We start from the raw sequence: 20,398 nt of genomic DNA on the forward strand, positions 1-20,398 counted from the left end.
GTGTGAGTAATTTGGGCACCCCATTTGCAAACGGTGTAGGCAGGACAATAATGACGATGACAGGCTCCGGCTTTAACCGCTCAATGGCTAGGCATTGGGCACGTGGAGTCAGAAAGTCCCATTTCGCTTTGATCTACGAAAAATGCGGGAGAAGAGACGCAGACTTTTCAACTGATTTCGCATGGTAAAGAGTGTGCTGACGTCACAATTTTTCTGGTAAAAAATTCCCGCATTTTTTGTAGATCAAACCGCGATGAGACTTTCTGACACCACGTGATTGGGGTTAAAATGGCACACATTCAAAATTACGTCATGCACAGGGGCGAACAACAGAGCAAGCGGGAAGAATGTAGATCACACTATATCAACAGAGGCCGCATAAACACCACACGAAACTTCTATGTTTGTTAGTAGTAGATCAAAATTATATTTATACGACGGTCGTCGTAACATAAATAATTGATACAAAATGAATAAATGAGTTTTATTTTCAATTTAACATCGAACAATTACAACCAATACATTAACAAAGTAACAACAGATGTGAACAATTTAACGGCTCCAGCTGATTTTGTTGTTGTCTCAGGTGGCGTTGTTTGTCTTGGTGGCCTTTCTGAAAACTCAAGCAGGTCAAATTTTTGCTTATTTGTACTTAGAAAAACCCACGGTTTACAAAATATTGTACATAGTACTGTCCAGCCGTTCCGTTTGTTGATGAAACTTTGAAATGCTGTCCAATAAATGGGATGGTCCATGGATTGTAGGATGGGTAGTCTTCGGGCGGTGCTGATTGTTCATACTTTGCCATACCATTATAAAAGCCTACAGTAACGTTTCCTCCAGTAGGGAAATGTCCGACAACCTGAATTTAAACTTTTGTTGCTGGTGGATTTTTTGAGACTCGGAAATTTCAACCGATGCTTTCACTACTTAATCTAGAACACAACTTCACCCAAAATCTACATATTTTAAAGTTTTCTATTGCAAAATTTAAATAACTTTGAGTAGTACATTTTACTGTTACCTACTTACTAACTATGTACTTACTACATACTTACTAACTTTGAGGCGGGCATTTTTATGTTGAAGGATGGCCCACTTACTAACTACTTACTAACTTCTTACTAGCTAAGATGTTTCATATTTGGCAAAAAACAAGGATTTTGACAAAACTCGTATTATCTACTACTAATATGACGAAGCAGAGCCCTTATTAAAAACTTACACTTGCTCCAGAAGTTCCCGAACATCGAATATCATTTTCAATATTAACAACTATGGTACTATCATCTTCACCGGCGGGCTTCATGTAAAATCCGGTTGTGCTATATACGGATGTTGTATTAGTTCCATTGATGTTGTCTACAATACAATTTCTTCAAACTGATCCAGTTTTTCCTCACTTACAATATCCTGGCTTTATTTTAAAACTGAAACCGTTATTCGTTGTAATATAGAATGCCGCCAGACTCAATGAGAACGTCTCCACATTAGGGAAAAGCACCTCGGAATTTTGAATTGTTATTGGATTCGAGAAGATTGGATAGACATTCACTTTGCTGTCTAGTGGGAAACCAGCGTACAGTAATCCGGACGAGCCTTTAATTTGATTCCAGTCACTGATAATTGATGATCTAGATGGTTTCGTTTGCATATTTGAATTAAGGAATAAAAATGTAGAATATCCATTTGCTATGATGTTCATTTTACGAGCCTGGTAAATATCATACACGTGGAAGGTACCTGAAATATCGATTTTTGGCCGAAATTTTCTGACCAAACTCACTGTCAACACGTTGTCCTGCAGAGCTGAGATAAATCACTCCGTTGAGTTGTTTCATTTCATTATCACTCAAGGATGTTGTGAGATACGCAGGTGGGTCAACAGGGTAGCCTTGGATTTCTCCGGTGTTTTGAAGATTGTCCTGCATGATGTTTAAGAGCCTGAATTTTTGTCAAATGTGTTAGTTTTGTTTAGCATTTCAAAAAATATTAACTGTTTATAGGTGGAGTTAGGGCTCCCATGAAGTCGCTTTTAAATAGATTTTGCCGTGTAGATCAAGTTATTACGGAAGCACAAAATTTTAAGAATGCGTATTACACAACGTATTTGACGCGCAAAATATATCGTAGCGAAAACTACAGTAATTCTTTAAATGACCACTGTAGCTCCGTGTGTCGATTTACGGGCTCAATTTTTGAAATGAATTATATTATTTATGTATCGATAGAATATTAAAAAAACGAAGGATAATTAAATATCGCCCGTAAATTGATAAAATCACTACAGAAGTCATTTAAGTAATGTATTTTGCGCGTCAAATATGTTGTGCAATACGCATTCTCAGAATTTTGCGTTACCATAATAATAAGGTTAGAATATGTTTCATTGAATATTTTTCGGAATAGGGATTTTTGTTTCTGAAGAAATTTTTTTTTTAAACTTACGATTTAGAATTTTTAGCGGTGACTATATATACACTAGCCAAAAAAGATGTATCATCCGATTGAGCTGAGATATAAATGTTACACCATTCATACATATCATTGTTCACACGCATTCCCTTGAAGGAATTCAAATAGAGTAGCTGTTGAGCGGAGCCATACAGAAAAACTGCAGAAAAAGTTAGGAATGCAGTGGAAAGCTTCATTTTTTCAAAAAAAAAAAAAAAAGTTTCCTAGCCACAAATTGTGTATGTGCAAAGGCGCTTTTAAGTAGTTCCTGGCCATTGAGGGGGTTGGGCGTAGATCAAACTATCAAAGCTAAGTTTTTTCAACAAAAAGTGATAAGACTAGAAATTACTCATGGTCAGAGCTAACAAATAACTCAACAAAAGTGATTTTTGTAGCTGTTAAGTACAGTCTTTCAGTTTTGTTATCAATTTCTAGCCAAGAGTGCATAATAATGATGAGTTTTATAATAAAACACAGTAAAACAAAATGCAAAAGCACAAAAAAAACATCCCTAATTTTTGAAGAAACATTTTTTAAAAATCAATAAATTTTAAAGAAAATTCAAAAACTTTAACAGCTTTTTGAAAATTTTACAAAAAAATTTTGAAGGTAAATGAAAAAAAAAATTCTTGCACATTTTTTGCAAAATTAATTGCTCAATTTTCAAAAAGTGACTAAAATGTGTGTTTTTTTTGGAAATTTGTGTTTTACCATCAACAACAAATGAGACAAAAAAAGATGAGTTTAGCCAGAAAATGTAAAAAACAGTTTTGGAGCCAGTTGTCGCAGTGCAATTCTGTACGAGTTGTTGGCATATTTAAAGTCGAAATTTGAATTCTTCTGAATTTTATAGTGGCGTTAAAATAGTTTAAGTATGTTTTTACCGCTCAAAAAAAATTAAAATATCAAAGTTAACCGCGTGAACTATACACTCCTACTTGTTTTGATATTTTCCCATTCAATCAAATCAATCGATAAATCAGTTCTAACTTTTTTTTTCAATTCAAAAACTGGTGCGTCTTGTGATGAAAGGTTAGTTTTAACAATTAGTTGGGTATTTGAGAAACTTTTAGTTTCAGAGTTCCACGTCTTTTCTCGAGCTGTCAAGAAGAAAATGCGACGATCCTGATGATTTTGCTACACCAGCCCCGGAAGATGACTACCGAATGGACAAAGACATCTAAAAATCCTCTATTCAATTTGCTAATAACTTCATAAATTTCAGATTTAACTGGAGGATTCGTCAGGAACAAGCGCCTTGTCGGCAATAATGCTCCTTCGAATGGCAAGAAACAAATTCTATACTTTATTTTTCTACTTTACAACAATTGAACTACGATTTTACGGAAATTGGTGAAGAGGGACTACAATTTTCTATAGAAAGTCGCATGTAAAAAATAATATGTAAAATTCTTGGAGGTTTGCTTGAGCACCTGTGGTTGAGCATCTTCAAATTCCAATGCATTGTTTTTCAATGGAATGCTTACAAGTTTGAGTAATAAATGCACAAAAAATCTTGGAACTTCCGGACGGCATGGCATGGAGTTGGACTGCACCCCGGCGATTCTAAAACAAGCTTCTATTCTAACTAAATTTCTTCTTCAGTGTCACCATTTCTCACGGAAAATAGTTTCTTGGACCGATTTGCTTCAAATAATGAAGATGCCACTTGCTGAGAATGCACCTACGTCAGAAAGTTCTAGAGGATCTGAAAAGTCTGCGAATTCAGGGAGCTGCTTGTTTGGATGACGCGATGAGTATTAAGATTTTTTGTGGATTCTTCAGTGCTGATTCGAATCAATTCTGGATACAGTTTCGAGCAATTGGCGAGAACCTGTGGCTACGAATTAGTGGGATACTCCCGTCGAGCGGACACTGGGATCTAAACAAATAATATATTGTGTTTTAATTTCTGAAAAAAAATTAGAAAATATTCAATCAGTTCCAATCAGGAATGAGCGGCATTTCTTCGGTAAAAGCATGAAACTGACGTATTTCAACATGATAATCCAACTTTTTTGATCTAAAATGAGTATAGAAATGTAGAAAAAGAATTGTTCTATCCGAAAATAACACGCATTTTTGTAAAAAAGTTTGAAAACGTCCTCAAATAGTGCCTGAAAGTTGGAGTTTGCTGAAAACCTTTTAACGGCACTATTTGAGGACTTTTTCAAGCATTTCAACAAAAATGATTTTTATTTTTGGGTAGAACAACTGGTTCATACACTTGTATATTAATTTAAAAGATGTTATGAGCGTTTGCCAAAAAAATGCCGTACAGCCCTGGTTCCAATGTAATTTGAAATTCCGAATTAAATTAACTCCAATAATTTTTTTTTTTAATTTTTCAAAAACTTAAGCATGTTCAAAAACAATTAACTTAGGGTGTAAAAGGGATTTTTCAGCCAAAATAAATCAGATTTTTTGGTCAATTTTGCCACGTCACATTTGTTAGAATTTTTTCCAATTTTTGATGTTTATTTGAACACTGCAGGTGTGGTTTCTTCATTTTATGTGTGGGAATGACAAACAAACCTGTAGTAACGGGCATTTTCCAAGAGAATTTTCAAAAATGTTTTCTTTTTTGAACATTTAGTTTTTCTATGAAAGTTCTTATTTATTTTTAAACAAAATTTTGAAATTCGTAATTTCAAGAGAAATATAGCCTTTAAATTTATTCAGAAATTTTTTAAACCCAATTTTTTTCAAAAAACAATTCCAATTTCAAACTAGTTTTGAATCGTCTCTTTTTTGTGTTCAGCTTGTCCTTTCATTTGACTCCCCAACCATGTTAGGTTCTGGTCCCACCGCGAAAACTTCTGGGTTACTGTAGTTTTCGTCGTGGGGCCCAAAAGCGAACGGGACCATGGCAAGAGGTCAAATGGAAGCTTTTAACATGAAAATTTACAAAATTGACATTAGATTTTGTTTGATCGTCGTTTGAAAAAAAAATTGGTGAAAATGGTGGTCAAAAAATTTTTTAGAATTTTTTTCGTAAAAACTTTTGCAGAAAAGTTAAAAAACGTATAACTTGAAACTTTTCATACTTTTGTTCAGTTCTTTTTTAAATTTATCTCATTGCCCATATTCGGTTCTGAGTCCCGCCGCGAAAACTTTTGGGTTACTGTAGTTTTCGTGATGGGACCGAAATAAGGGGAACCAGGGCAGATTTTAACATTAAAAAAATAAGAAAAATGGCATTAAATCACGTTTAATCACATTTAAGAAGCTTTTGAAAAAAATTTGAAAATTCGGAAAAAAATTCTGAATTTTTAATTTTTAATTTTTTTTTCGAAAATTTGATTTTTTTTCCAGTATTTTTTGAAATTATAATTAACCTTATTACTGCCTGCCTCCAAAAAAAAATGCACATTTAAAGGTGCACATTTTGTGCTGATAATAAGCACAGAGGTCTCTTATCACCTCATTTTACTCCTCTCTTTTTCTCTAAAACCTCTCACTTCATTTTTAGTTTTGTTCTCAATATTTTATTCATATCACTAGAAACCATCACCACCGCCGCATCATATTTCTATTCTTTTAACTGAGAAATTATTGATTTTTTGGGACTTTTTTTTCGCTGAAAAAAATCTGGAAAAATTTCTGACAAATTTCTGAAAATGGCTTTAATGACGCAGAGATTACTGGATGAAGAGGTGAGAAAATAATGAATTTGAGCGGAAAATTTGTAAACTAAGTGATATGAAAATAAGTGGAAAAGGTTTTTTAAAAAATGAAAAAAAATTTTATCAAATTTTTTTTCGAACATTTTTCACTCATTCAGTTTTTGAAATTTTTATTGGATTCTTAAAAATTTTTAATAAAAATTTAGTGAATTTTAAACTTTAAAATTAAACTTTTTAGAAAAAATCCAAAAAAAACTTTGAAATTTTTTTCAAATTGAAAACTAGAGTAACCCTAGGAAGTACGCTGTGAAAAATTGAGCCCAGTCTTGGCGTGCTGGGACAAAAAAAACAAAAAACTGAATATCTTGTTTTTTAAATAAATTTTGAAGTTTTTCGAATTGAAACTTGACGGAAAAATTCTGGAATTTTTTACAAATTTCAAAAAAAAAATTTCAATTAAAATTTTTTTTTATTTTAATTTTTTAAACTGTAATGCGTAACCCTTTAAAAACACGATTTTTGAACTTTTCAAGGCAAGTTCAAGGTAAGGTTCAATTTAGCATTCATCACGTCTAGGTTCCGTCCGATTTGGGTCCCACCACGAAAATTGGCGGGTTACTGTAGTTTTCGTTGTGGGACCCAAAGTGTGCAGAACCTGGGCATGATGGGTGTTAAATGAAAGCTCTTGACATGAAAAATCAGAAAATAATTTTAAAAAACATATGTGTAATTTTATATTTTAAAACATTAGAATAAAATTTGGAAGTTTTGAAAAAAAAGTTTAAGGAATTTTTCAAAAATTTAAATCTCAATTTTCGAAAACAAATTTTGAAGCGAGCCTATTTATTAACTTTTAAGTAAATCTAGCGCACGGAGACCTTTTATTTAACACCCATCATGCCTTGGTCCCACCACGAAAATTGCCGGGTTACTGTAGTTTTCGTTGTGGGACCCAAAGTGTTCGGAACCTGGGCATGATGGGTGTCAAATGAAAGCTCTTGACATGAAAAATAAGAAAATAATATAAAAAAGTTATGTAAAATTTTATTTTTTAAAACATTAGAATAAAATTTGGAAATTAAAAAAAAGTTTAATCTCAATTTTCGAAAACAAATTTCGAAGCGAGCCTATTTATTCTTTCTTATGTAAATCTAGTTCACCGAGAGCTTCAATTTGCCACCAATCATGCCCAGGTTCCGTCCACATTGGGTCCCACCACGAAAACTACAGTAACCCGGTTGTAATTCGTTGTGGGACCCAAATGGGTAAAACAGGTGCTAATTCAGTGTTTTGGGTAGTGATAAAAAGTGATGTATCTCTAAAAAGATTTTAAAAAAATAGTTTAGAACTCTGGAATTTTGGAATTTTAAATTTTAAAAAAAATTTGAAAATATTTTTTTGTTCTAAAATTTTTTTTTCGAATTTCAAATTTCCGAGTGTCTACTAGAAAATCGAATAAAAATAAGAAAACAAGATAGAAAAACGGAACGAAAACCACTTTCTTCATATATATTTTTCCTCCGTCTTCCAGTGTCCCCCCCCCCCCCTCTTCCCACTTTTTTCTCATTTTTTGAGTGGTTTTCCTCTCCCCCCCCCCCAATGCATCCCCTCATGAATTATTCAAGTTTCCTCTCTTCTTCACATTTTTTCATTTTTTGCTTTACTTTTTATCTAGTTAGAGATTTTTTTGCTGAAATTTGGGAAATTGGGAATTTTCTATTAATTTTTTAATTTTTTTAAAATATTTTTGGTTCTTGCAATTTTTGCAAATTTTTGAAATAATAACATAAACACAAAAATTTTGAAAATTTACAAAATTTACAAAAATATTTTGAAAAAAAAATGTTGGAAAATTTTTTGGAAAAAAAGAAAGATTTGTTATGAATTTTTTTTTAATTTTTTAATTTTTTGCGCAAACCCTTGCTTGAAGCTTAATGTCCAGCTCATTAAATCTTCAAAATAATCTCATTATGCCCAGGTTCCGCCGGCTTTTGGGTCCCACCACGAAAACTACAGTAACCCGGGTAGAATTCGTGGTGGGACCCAAAATAAGCGGAACCTAGACATAATGTGTATTAAATAAAATCTTTCAATGAATTAAACGTAGTTTTGCAGAACAAATTTAAAAAAAAATTAAATTGTAAATTAAAAAATATTTTTCAAAAAATTCATTTTTTCATTGAAATTTTTTTTTCAAAACTTTAAAAAAATTCAAAAAATGAGTTTCTAGTTTTTTTTGTTTTTTAAAATTCAGCTCAATTAGAGCTTCAAAATGATACCCATCTTGCCTATGTTCCGCCCCTTTTGGGTCCCACCACGAAAACTACAATAACCCGGCTAGAATTCGTGGTGGGACCCAAAATCAGCGGAACCTAGGCATGATGGGTGTTAAATGGAAACTCTTGGCGTGAAAAATATGAAAATTGGTATTATCTTTCCAATACTTGAAAAATAAAATGGTCCGAATAAAAATTGGAAATTTTTTTTCGAAATTTTTCAAAAAAAAAATTTTTCTTCGATTGAAATTTTTTTTTGATTCTCAAAAAAAATTTCGGATTTCTTATACCTAAATTACAACTAAAACTAATTTATAAAAAAATTTTCACTGTGAAAAAATGAGGGAAAAACCGGAAAATTAAATTTTAAAAATTCACAAAAAATTTTTTTGTCTAATTAAATTTTTTTCAGATTCATATTTGAAATTTCATGATTTAATTAAAAATTTATGCATTCATCTCTTCAAGAACTTTCATTTAACACCCATCATGCCCTAGTTCTGCCAACTTTGGGTCCCACCACGAATAGTGGGGTACTTCAGTTTTCGTGGCGGGACCCAGGCATGATGGGTGTCAAATTGAAGCTCTCAGCACACTGAATTCAAATGTTTGACTTAAAATTCAAAATTTTTGTATCTCAAAGCCAATATAGTCAAAACCCCTTACATTTTTTTTAGCAGCTAGACACTAATTCCCAAAAGGCGTGAAAATCGGCAGCTTCTTCTTTTCCCCTCCCTCCCCGTTTTTGTTTCGTTTTCTTGCGCGCAAAGTGTAATCAATCATCATCTCATCAAACATATTGATTTCGAATTGAAAAAATGTGAAAAATAGTGTGAAAAAGGTGAGAGACGCCGAGAAAATTGGGTAGGGGAAAGCTGCGCGCCGGAGGGAAAGCGAAAAACGCAAAAACTTCTTAGAAACCATCGAAATTTTAATCTTTCACACCGTTTTGCTTGGCTTTTTGGCATTAGAAATTGATATTATTAGTTGGGAATTGTGATTTATTGATTTTTTTTTTTTTACTTTTGGATTTTTCAAAAATGTTTAAAATTTTTTCACTCGAAAAAAAACTTCACCTGTCACTTTTAAATTCTAATAATTTTTTTTAATTTTATTTTTTATATGTCCGACTACGCATTTTCAGAATTTAAAAACATGAATATAGAGGTTTTTTTCGAAAAATTAACTTTTACTCTAAAAATTCATCTACCGTTCTAACTTTTAAAATGTGAAAAAATGTTTGAAAAATGTGAAAAAATGTGCAAAAAAATGTGAAAAAATGTGCAAAAAATGTCCAAAAAATGTCCAAAAAATGTCCAAAAAATGTCCAAAAAATGTCCAAAAAATGTGCAAAAAATGTGCAAAAAATGTGCAAAAAAACAAATTTTAAAACTCAACCAAAAATTTTCAAACAACATCTTTTCTAAAAATCTAAATTTTATTGACTTCTAAGTTTTTTCCTCAATTTTTCCGAGTTTGTACCTTTTCAGTAAAAAACCATAAATAAAACATTTTTCAAACATTTTTTCCCCAATTTTCAAACTTTTTTCTAAAATCTAACCAAAAATTTATATTATTTTATAAAAGTTTGTCCAGCCAAATTTTGTTAAAAAAATCTACAGTAACCCTCCAGTTTTCGTTGTGAGACCCAAAAATATTAGGAAAACATTTGTGTTTTTTTTTAATTCTCAAAAAAAATTTTAAAGTAATTTTTCCCAAATTTTCAAATTTCCTAAATCTAGCCAAAAGTTGAATTAAAAAAAAAACTGTTTTCTAGAAAAACTTCCTTTAAAACTACAGTAACCCTTCAATTTTCAATTTTCCCGTCGAGACCCAAAACCAATCACATTCTCACCAAAGAAAAAAAAATTCAAAAACTTCCCAAGCGAACTTTATCAAATTTGTCTCAATTTCCCTAAGCTTTTCCCCCTAAAAAAATATCCCTTTTAGTGTCTGCGTCTCTCCTAATCCCTGAATCTCTAAATTTTCCAAAAAAAAATATTTCTTCTCAATTTGTGGAAAGGTAGAATGAGTGAGTGAGAGTGTATGTGTGTTGTTGAAAACTCGTTTTTTTATCTCGTTTTCTCTTGCACCCTCTCAATTTTGTGTACTCTCTCGTTGTGTTGTCAAATGGCATGCGTAGAAGGAGGAGAAGTTACTATGTCAATTATTGGAAAATTGCCAGATTTTTTATTATTTTGAATATATCTTTGAATTTCGCGCCTAATTTTTAAAAAAATTATAAGAATTTGAAATTTGTAGTTTAAAATAATAAAAAAATTTTCTCAACAAAACCTTTAAAATTGTTTATTTGTTTATTATGTTTTCTGTTTGAAAAAAAAAATATTTTCTCCATTTTCGGGTCCTGCAACGAAATAAAGTTCTCAGCTACAGTACTCCAAGTACTCTAGCCAAAAAGTTTCAATCGGCGCAGGAACCAAGGGTTTTAATTTTAAGCCAAAAAATTTGAAATAGTATAATAAATGTATACTGGAATTTAAATTTTTTTAAATAATTTTAGAAAATATTGGAAATTTGGATATTGGAAAATTGTCAGATTTTTTTAATTTTTTAATTTCGCGCCAATTTTTTGAAAATTATAAAAATTTGAAATGTATAGTCTCAAAAAATTGTTTTGTTTTGTTCTCTAATTAAAAAAAAAAGTTATTTTCTCCATTTTTGAGTCCTGCAACGAAATAAACTTCTCAGCTACAGTACCTGCAAATACTGTAGGTGAAAAGTTTCAACCGCTGCATGACCCAAAGTGGATAATTTTTTAAAAAAATATTTTAAGCCAAAAAGTTGAAATATTGGAATTTGAAATTTTTTTTTTAATTTTTTGGTATATTTTCTGTTGGAAAAAATGTTATTTTCTCCATTCAATCACGATTTCGGGTCCCACAACGAGTAAAACTTGATAGCTACAGTACCCCCGAGTACTGTAGCTAAAAAGTTTCAATCGTTGCAGGACCCAACCGTGTAAAAATCTTTTTTTTTTTAAATAATTGTTCCTACAAAATCTATTCGTCATATATTGTGTACTTTTTCTAGTCTTCCTGTTTCTGTTCTATTTTCGGCGGGAAATTTGAATTTATCATTCAAAATCACAGGTTTTGGGAATTATAAATGAGGTGGCAATTTTCCACTGGGAAACGGCATTAAAAATTCAATTTTTTGCGAAATTTATAATAATATAGTCAGTTGGTGTTCTACTGCAGTCATACATGCTATATAAAATTGCTGAAATTTTTTTGAAAACATTTTTTTTTTAAATTTTTTTTTTTTAATTTTTCTCTCAAAAATTTCAAAAAAATAAGTAAAATTCTGCAAAATTTTCAATAATTTTCAAAATTTTCTAATTTATTCACATTCAGCTCGTCGAGAGCTTTTATTTGACACCCATCATGCCTAGGTTCCGTCCGCTTTGGGTCCCGCCACGAAAATGTCGGGGTACTGTAGTTTTCGTGGCGGGACTCAAAGTTGGTGGAAAATGGGCATGATGGGTGTTAAATTAAAGCTCATGATGAGCTGATTTTGATTTTTTTGAAGTAAATTTCAAAAAAAAAACTTCGAACAATTTTTTTCAAGTTTTGCTTTTTTTTTTTCAATGTAATATTAATAAAAAATGTTAATTTCAAAAAACTACCTTATCACCAACAAGGTGCAAAATTGCACTCCCTCTATAATCTTTGAACCAAACCAAAAGTCCACAACCCATTTCCCCACTAAATGCTCCAATTTTACAGATAGCGATAGATGAGGAGACGGAGAGAAGTAGAGATACGGAAAGACACGAAACACACGTGAATCGTGAGTTTTCAGAATACTTACTTACTAATTATTTTCCTTAAAAAATGAGTGGTTTCCGAATTTATTTTTCTCTTTTTGTTTTTTGCCAGCTTTTTCTTTTTCCTGAAAATATTTTTGGCCAAACTTGGTTATTTTAGTATTTGAACAGCGTATTTATGTTCAGCACACCGAGAGCTTTAATTAGACCCTCAACATGCCCTGGTTCTGGCCACTTTGGGTCCCACCACGAATTCTTCTGGGTTACTGTAGTTTTCGTGGTGGACCCAAAATTGGCGGAAATAGGGCATGTTGGGGGTCAAATTAAAGCTCTTGGCGAGCTGAATTCAAAAATGTGCGTGGTTAGAACCAATTTATAGCTTTGAAGATTTTAAGACATTTTTCGTCTTTTTCCGGATAAAATTTTTTCTGAAATAAATGGTGTATTTTATTTTCACTAAACATTCTGACGTAGAAAGAGCATGTGTTAAGTAAACCATAACTTTTGCGTCAAAAATTCCAACATGAGCGCCTGAAATTTCGGCAGGTTAAATTACCAACACTCCCCTGAAAAAAAAACCAAAAAAAAAAAACTTTTTTTTAAAATTTTTCCTTTTCTTCTACAAAGCAATTTTTTCCCAATTTCAAGAAAAAGTTTTGTTTTGAAAATTAGGACGTAGTAGGATCAATTATTTAAGTTTGGCCCACCACGAAAAACAAATTGTTGTTTTTTTGGATTTTTTTAATTTCTAGAAAACTTTTTTAGCGCGATTTCAAAACAAAATTGATTTAAAATTTCAAGAACTTTAATTTGACACCCATCATGCCCAGGTCCCACCACGAAAACTACAGTACCCCTGCCCAGTTTTCGCGGTTGGACCTAAGGCATGATGGGTGTTAAATGAAAGCTCTGAATCCGCTGAATTCAGAATTTTTTTGAATTTCAATTTTTTTTAGGCCCTCAAAAACAGGACCCCCATGACAATTATAAGTTTTCTGAATTTTCAACATTTTTAATGGTTCAAATCAGAAGCCTTCTGATTCGAACTTCAGCAAAGCAGCAGCTGCCAAAAAACATGTGACTTTTTTTGGGAAAAATAATATTTTCCAGTTAAGCTTTTAGTGCCATTATGTTAGTAATTACATGTTTCGTGAGAATTTCTGAATTTTTTTTTTCAAAAGTTTTTGGTTTTTTAAAAATTATTTTCAAAAAAATTATATGAATGTAAAATTTCGAAATTTTCCAAAAAATTTCAAACCATCCAATTAACTCTTAAAAAGTTGAATTTTCGTATTCAGCTTAACGAAAGCTTCAAAATAACACCCATTTTGCCTATGTTCCGCCCATTTTTGGTCCCACCACGAAACTACAGTAACCCGACCAGTTTTCGTGGTGGTCCCAAAATGGGCAGAACTTGGGCATGATCGGTGTTAAATTAAAGCTCTAGGTGAGCTGAATTAGAATGAGTAAAAATTATTTTAAAAATTGTGAATTTGAAAATATTCCGCCATTTTTTGGTCCTTCCACAAAAACTACAGTAAGCCGATCAGTTTTCGTGGTGGGACCCAAAGTTTGCGGAGCATTGGCATGATGGGTGTTCAATGAAAGCTCTCGGTGAGTTGAATCTCAGGATTTAAATCTTTGAAACCATTTTTTGGCTTTGGAAATGCTAAGAAATTTTGAAAAAAAAATTCCGAACATTTTTTTCAGATTTTTTTTCAAAAACTTATGATTTTTCTAAAAAGATTTTTTCGCAATAAAAAAATTGTCTAATTTTTTTCTACTAAAAAACTTCCAAATTGCAATTTTTACTAGTATACAGGTGCTCCCTGCCTGGCACCTGTATACACATGTAGAATTAGTCATAGGGAGTGGGTGGTTTGGAAAATGAGAAAAAATGTAATGTGTTAGTTGTATTGTTCAATTTTTTGCAGTTTTTTGCTTGACTTTGGCTGGAATTTTTAAATTTGTATTTGAAAATTTAGGTATATTTTTTAAATTTGATTGTTAAAAATTTGAAATTTTGGCTAAAGAAATTTTTATTCGAAATTTTTTTCTCAACAAAAAATTTCAATTTTGCAGAATGCGAAATGAGTTCCTCATTCTCCGCCACGTCACCATCTACATCATCAGCCTATCAATTAGAAGAGCACATTAGTGCTCCGCGAGCAACTCCAGAGCTGCCGCCCAGTGACCCCAAACGAAGAAAATGGCAATCCCACCCGGGAAGAAATCGATTCGGGTGTGGTGGGCGACTTGTGTGCTCACGGAGCCATGGAGCATTTGTGGTTACTGTAATTCTGATGATTGCCACTTTGACAGTGTATTTCGTTTTTGAGTGAGTTGGTAGCTCCGCGAGCTTTGAAAAATATTTTGTAATTTAGAAAAACCTATTTTTTAGCGCGCGAAATTCAAATTTTTTAGCGCGAAATTCAAGAAAGGCAAATTTTTTTGCCGGTTTGCCGGAAATTTTCAATTCCGCCAATTTGTCAATTTGCCGATTTGCCTGAAATTTTGAACTCCGGCAGTTTTCCGGTTTCCGACAATTTGCCGATTTGCTGTAAAAAATCGTTTTCGGTTTAGGCGCGAAATTCAAACAATTTTTTTTTAATTTAATTTGGCGCGAAATTCAAATGTATTTTTAGCAATCATTTCGTTATTCAAAAAAAAAAACTAAAAGAACGCCAACAAAATGGATGCTCCGCTTCGTTTCCCCAACATATTTTTATTTTTCAGCGCACCATTCCTTTGGGGATACTCCCCTGCAATCCCGATTGTCGCCGCAGTACTATCCTTAATAGTTATCACAAATTTCTTCGCCACATCATTCACGGACCCCGGGATCCTGCCACGTGTCGATAACATTGAAATTATCGAAATGGATCGACAACAGGCAAATGGAAATGGGATTAGTGAGTTGCCGGTTTTCCGAGTTGCCGAAAGAATTTTTGAAATTTTTCAGATGACGTTGCTCATTTGAGGCCTCGTTTTCAAGATGTCGTTGTGAATGGGGAGCATGTAAAAATGAAATATTGTACGACGTGTCGGTTATATCGGCCACCGAGATGCTCACATTGTGCAATTTGTGATAATTGTGTTCTTATGTTCGATCATCATTGTAAGTTATTTTAGTTTTAATTAGTTAGCTTTGACGGCCCATATAGTAGGTAATTTATGAGATATCAAAAAATGTTCAAATACAAATATAGAGAAAAATATTTATGCAATATTTCGTCAGTAAACAGTTTTTGAATAAAACCGAAGACAACTGACTAGGGAACCGTCAGAAGGTGCCCATCGGACTTGCATATGAGACCTATGCCATTCAATAGTCCATGTCTTAAAATGATTACTCGTGAATTTTTAGCGGTAAAACTCCAGAATCAAGCTCACGGCGGGCTCTCAAATATCCTAAAATATCACTTTAACAAAGAATTTAAGGGCCAATTCTCCTATTTCACTATGACAGCTCATATCTCCGCGGGTAAATTTTTTGCAGAAAAGTCGCCAACTAAAAAGTTGTTGGTATTGCTGTAAAGAACAAGTTTGTAGTTGAAAGTTTTTTACAAAAAAATTTTTGTTTGAGATAAAAGCGCTGAAGTGCGGCACTGCTGCTGTTATTTTATGCTGTTATTGATATTCTAATGCTTATATCTCAAACTAAATTGTTTTGGTAAAAACTTTCAACTACAAACTTGTTCTTTACAACGATATCAACAACTTTTTAGTTGATGACTTTTCTGTAAAAAATTTATCTACGGAGATATGAGTTACCAAAATGAAATTGGAAAATTGCTTCGTTAGATCGTTAAATTGCTTCCTTACAGTGCTATTTTAGGATATTTGAAAGCCCGCCGTGAGCTTGGTTCTGGAGTTTTGCCGCTAAAAATTCACGAGTAACCATTTTAAGACATGCACTATCATGGCATAGGTCTCATATGCAAGTCCAATGGGCACCTTCTGACGGTTCCCTAGTGAGATATAAGCCATGAAATTTCGGCAAGACATGGTGTATCGACCAAGATTACTTGGTTTAGCTTTGGCAGCTTATATCTTGGAGGACTTTTCTAAAAATAAGTTTTTGATGATCCCCTGACGTTTAAAATAATAAATTATCATTTACTATATATAAAGCGCTTATTCTGTGTGTCCATAGTTTGTAGTCTATGTAGTCTTTGTAGTCTGTGAAGTTTTGGCTTCTGGAGGGATAGTGACTTGGGGTTAGTGTAGGGATATAGTCGGGGTACTGTAGTGGTACAATAGTGGTACGGTAGGAATACTGTAGGGTTACGGTAGTTTTATAAAAAAATTAATTTTCAGCCCCAGAAGTCAGGGGCCGCGCCGAAGGTGCGGTCCACGGCTGGTCCCTATATATTCTATTTCAGGCCCGTGGGTCGGCAACTGTATCGGACTCCGAAATTACACGTATTTCTATCGATTCGTATTTTGTCTTTCAATTCTTGTGATCTACCTATTTGCCAGTGCAGTCACACATATCAGTTTATGTGAGTTCCATGTGATTTTTCAAATCAATTTACCGTATTTGCTCTATTAGTCTTGCATGCAAGACTAATTTTCAATTGACCTGTAGGAGTGCAAGACTAATAGAGAAAATACGGTATATTCTTGTCATCTTTTAATACATAGATACATAAAATTGGGAAATTTGAAAAAAAAATAAAGGATAAAACAAAAAGTTTGAATGTTTCCAGTAGCTCAAGAGATGCCATTCGGAGATGTCATGCGAAAAACTCCCGGGTCTGCAGTCGTCATTGTCATATGCTTTTTCACAACGTGGTTAGTTATTATAAGAATTTTTGCGTTTTGAAGTTCAAAAAGTTCAAAAAAATTTCCAGGTCAATTATTGGTTTGGCATGCTTCCATACTTATCTTCTGTGCGCGGATCTTACGACAAATGAAGATGTAAGTAGATTTTGAAATTTTTATTGGTAAACTTCTACAGCTTTAATTTTCAATTTAAAAGCCAATAATAATGTTCTACTATCATTTTAAAAGTTTTTTTTTTTTGAATTAATTCTCAGTTTCCAAGCTTTTTTTATAGTGTATGTTTCAGCTAAAAGGCCTGTACCGCCGGAAGCATCGTCCAACACCTCCATCATCTACACCATCAACATCTGCAGCTACCAATTCTTCTGTAGGACATTCGACAAAAAATCCATTTTACGCTGGATGCTTCAAGAGTTTTTTTGGAAGACTGTTCAAGTCCAGATTTCCAAGGTAAGGAACTTTACTTTTTATATACAAAACTATAACAAAAAGAAAACAAATACATTGTAGTTAGAAATTTGAAAATAAATGCAAAAAAAAGTGAGAGTAACATGGTGCATCGACTGAAACTACCACATATAACTTTGACAGCATATATCTTGGTTTACAGTTGGGATGGAAGAAACATTCAACTGAAAGATTATAGAACAAATAACGACAAATATTTTGCCAGTTTATGATTTTTCGATTAAACACAAGACAGCGGAGATATACGCTACCGAATTAGTAAGGAGAGTTTATCCGCCATGTTTCTTTGACAGCTCATATCTCGGTTAGTAGTTTGATTAGCAAAATATGTTTCACTACAAAATTATAGAAGTGTACATTTTAAATATTTTGTCAATTTACAATTCTAAGATAAAACAAAAGACAACGGAGATATAAGCCGTCAAAGATTCATGGAGCTTTTTTGGTCGATGCACCATGTTTCTAAACTTTGAAAGCCTATATCTCGGTTTAAATAAATTGTATCAAAAATCTTTCAACTGGAAATATATATTTATTACATGTTTTACTATAAATTTTCTCTGGAAATAAACTGATAAATTCAAAATGAACTGAGATATAAGCAGCGAAAGTTATATGGAGTAATTTCGATCGATGCACCATGTTTTCAAATTTTAACAGCTTTCATCTCGCTTGGCTTTTGTTTTATCAAAAAACTGTCAACTAACAAAATATTGTTCAATTATTTCTTATTATTTTGTAATTACAATTATGTTAATAACTAGAAAGTTAACCGATATATAAGCAACCGAAATTATATAATGCAATTTCGGTCGATGCCCCATGTTTCAAAAATTTAACAGCTCATTTTTTTAGATTTATCAAAAAGTTGTCAACTAACAAAATATTGCTCAGGTGTTTTTCTACAACTTTGCAGTAGAACAATTATTGATAGCTGCAAAGTGAACGCCCGTTTAGGATCCGCCCATTTTTTACCTCACTCCAAATTTCCTTCGAAATTTTTTTTAAAGTTTGCTATTAAATTGTCTAAAAAACACAATAAATTAAAATCCTTGGGAAAGAAAAAATCAATAATTTAAATTTTCCGAGAGGAGTACACCACGAACATTTATCGCTAGAGCGCGTTTGCTCTCAAAAAAACCAATAATATTTCAGCTTACTCGACGCCCGCGGCTACCTGGACCCACATCCGACAATCGAAATCCGAGTTCCGAAAAAATCGGAAAAATCGATCGAAAATCATTAAATTATCGATTTTTTGTTCCACTTCTTCTTGTCACCGGTTATTAAGCGGCTACGGGTGCATTGATTTTCCGAGAAAATGCAATAAATTCTTGAAAAAAATCACAATTTTCATATATACAGTGTGGGAAAGTTCTATAGGACCCCCCCTAATTTGAAGGTTTGAGGAACTTCCGAAAATTTTTTTGAAAAACTGCTAATGCCATTCGTTTTTAAATTGAAAAAAACCTATATACATTTTTTTCCAGAAGTTTATCTCAAAAACTGAGGTCGCGCTGGAAAAAACGTCAAAATCCAGTGTGAAACTTCTATAGGACCCCCCGTTTTTTTTCACGATTTTTACTAAAATCAACAGATTTTGGAATTTTTGACAAAGCTCAAATCAAGTTTGAGTTAGAAATGAGTTCAGATAAGCAGTTTTGACTTTAAAAAATTAATACGAAATGTTCTCGTGGGATCTCCAGACTGGTTCTGATTCTTCCGATCTTTGATGTTCAAGTCTGTTTCAAGCTTCCTGGTGCTCTCGGTAATGCCAAAACTTGATAAACTCTCTTTAACAAGTTCCTACTAAAATTCCTAGCACACACACCATAAACATTTTTACGCCATCCCCAAGAAACCAGTCAGAAACAGCGTATTAACAAGTTGCAGTTATTTTTGATCAACAACAGAACATTCATATACTAAAATCAAGAAAGGATCAATAGTTAATCGGGTTTCCTTGTGTGCGGATGATCTCAAACAGTCTGTCCTCCATTGATCTGACCAAACTTTTCAGCTGGTTGTCCGGAATAGACTTCCAAGCGTCGAGAATTCCTTGCTTCAACGATGCAACTGTTGGGTAAGTCTTGTTCTGAGCATACACGATACGGACAAGAATCCCCCACAAATTTTCGATTGGATTGAGATCAGGACTTCGAGCTGGCCAATCAAGAAGGTTGATCTTCTTGAGCTTGAAATAGTCGCGGGTTGAGTTGCTCACATGGATTGTCGCATTATCCTGCTGAAATCTAAAGTCTTTTCTGGAGTAGTGACGAAGATATTTGGAGAGCTCCAGTTCCAAGACGTTCTGATAGTCAGTGCTGTTCATCTTGCTACTGACGAACTGTATCTCAAGCTTCTTCTTCTCCGTGAACGCTCCCCAAACCATCACCGTTCCTCCTCCAAAATTACGTCTCGAAAAAACCATTGGTTCCTTGCGCAAATCGCGCCAATAGTAGCGGCAACCGTCAGGCCCATCGAGATTGAATTTCTTTTCATCGGAGAAGACAACCTAAAACAATGATCCTAATTATTCACTCTTGCTTTTTTAAATTCTCACTTTACTCCAATTCGTTCCCATATTGTTCTTAGCAAATTCCAATCGCTTGAGTTTATGGTCTGCAGAGAGTAACGGAGCAGGGCGAAGTTTCTGACGAACGATTACACCAGATCGTTTGATGACATTGAGGATGGTCCTTTTTGAAGCAGACAATTGAAGCTCATTGCGAATATCTCTTGCCGTCTTACAGGAGTTGGAGGCAGCACGAATCACATTTCGTTCGTCACGCACGGAGAGAGCTTTGCGACGAGGAGCTCTTTTAGATGTACCGTAGCTCACCGGATCCTTCAGATACACGCGAATACAGTGTCGAGAACGGGAAATTTTCCTACTCATTTCATGCAGGGACACATTGAGCAATTTCATAACATCCAGCTGAGCGCGTTCAGTGTCCGAAAGGGCAGATCCTCGAGGCATTGCAAGTTAGACTGCTTTC

General features: G+C 33.3%; 2 protein-coding genes and 1 non-coding gene across 3 annotated transcripts; 2 read left to right on the forward strand and 1 right to left on the reverse strand.

The window, feature by feature from the left end:
- Nucleotides 1-469: 469 nt before the first annotated feature.
- Y47H9C.1 (CUB_2 domain-containing protein) lies at nucleotides 470-2,668 on the reverse strand. The gene is made up of 6 exons (NM_060605.2): nucleotides 2,449-2,668; nucleotides 1,787-1,944; nucleotides 1,408-1,743; nucleotides 1,226-1,362; nucleotides 667-862; nucleotides 470-613 (listed from the first exon to the last, which is right to left on the reverse strand). Exons 1-6 carry the CDS (start codon nucleotides 2,649-2,651, stop codon nucleotides 510-512), a joined length of 1,134 nt encoding a protein of 377 aa, NP_493006.1. The 5' UTR covers nucleotides 2,652-2,668; the 3' UTR covers nucleotides 470-509.
- A 3,276-nt stretch (nucleotides 2,669-5,944) lies between these two features.
- On the forward strand, nucleotides 5,945-18,743 carry dhhc-2 (Palmitoyltransferase). The gene is made up of 10 exons (NM_060606.6): nucleotides 5,945-6,110; nucleotides 12,103-12,166; nucleotides 14,226-14,481; nucleotides 14,880-15,055; nucleotides 15,106-15,261; nucleotides 16,529-16,648; nucleotides 16,856-16,940; nucleotides 17,000-17,066; nucleotides 17,218-17,381; nucleotides 18,555-18,743. Exons 1-10 carry the CDS (start codon nucleotides 6,075-6,077, stop codon nucleotides 18,643-18,645), a joined length of 1,215 nt encoding a protein of 404 aa, NP_493007.2. The 5' UTR covers nucleotides 5,945-6,074; the 3' UTR covers nucleotides 18,646-18,743.
- On the forward strand, nucleotides 7,464-7,597 carry Y47H9C.20. The gene has a single exon (NR_050613.1). It is a non-coding gene; the product is annotated as an Unclassified non-coding RNA Y47H9C.20 (non-coding RNA).
- Nucleotides 18,744-20,398: the final 1,655 nt, after the last annotated feature.

The sequence above is a fragment of the Caenorhabditis elegans genome, chromosome I (assembly GCF_000002985.6).
Source record: "Caenorhabditis elegans chromosome I".
NCBI classification, from domain to species: Eukaryota; Metazoa; Nematoda; class Chromadorea; order Rhabditida; family Rhabditidae; genus Caenorhabditis; species Caenorhabditis elegans.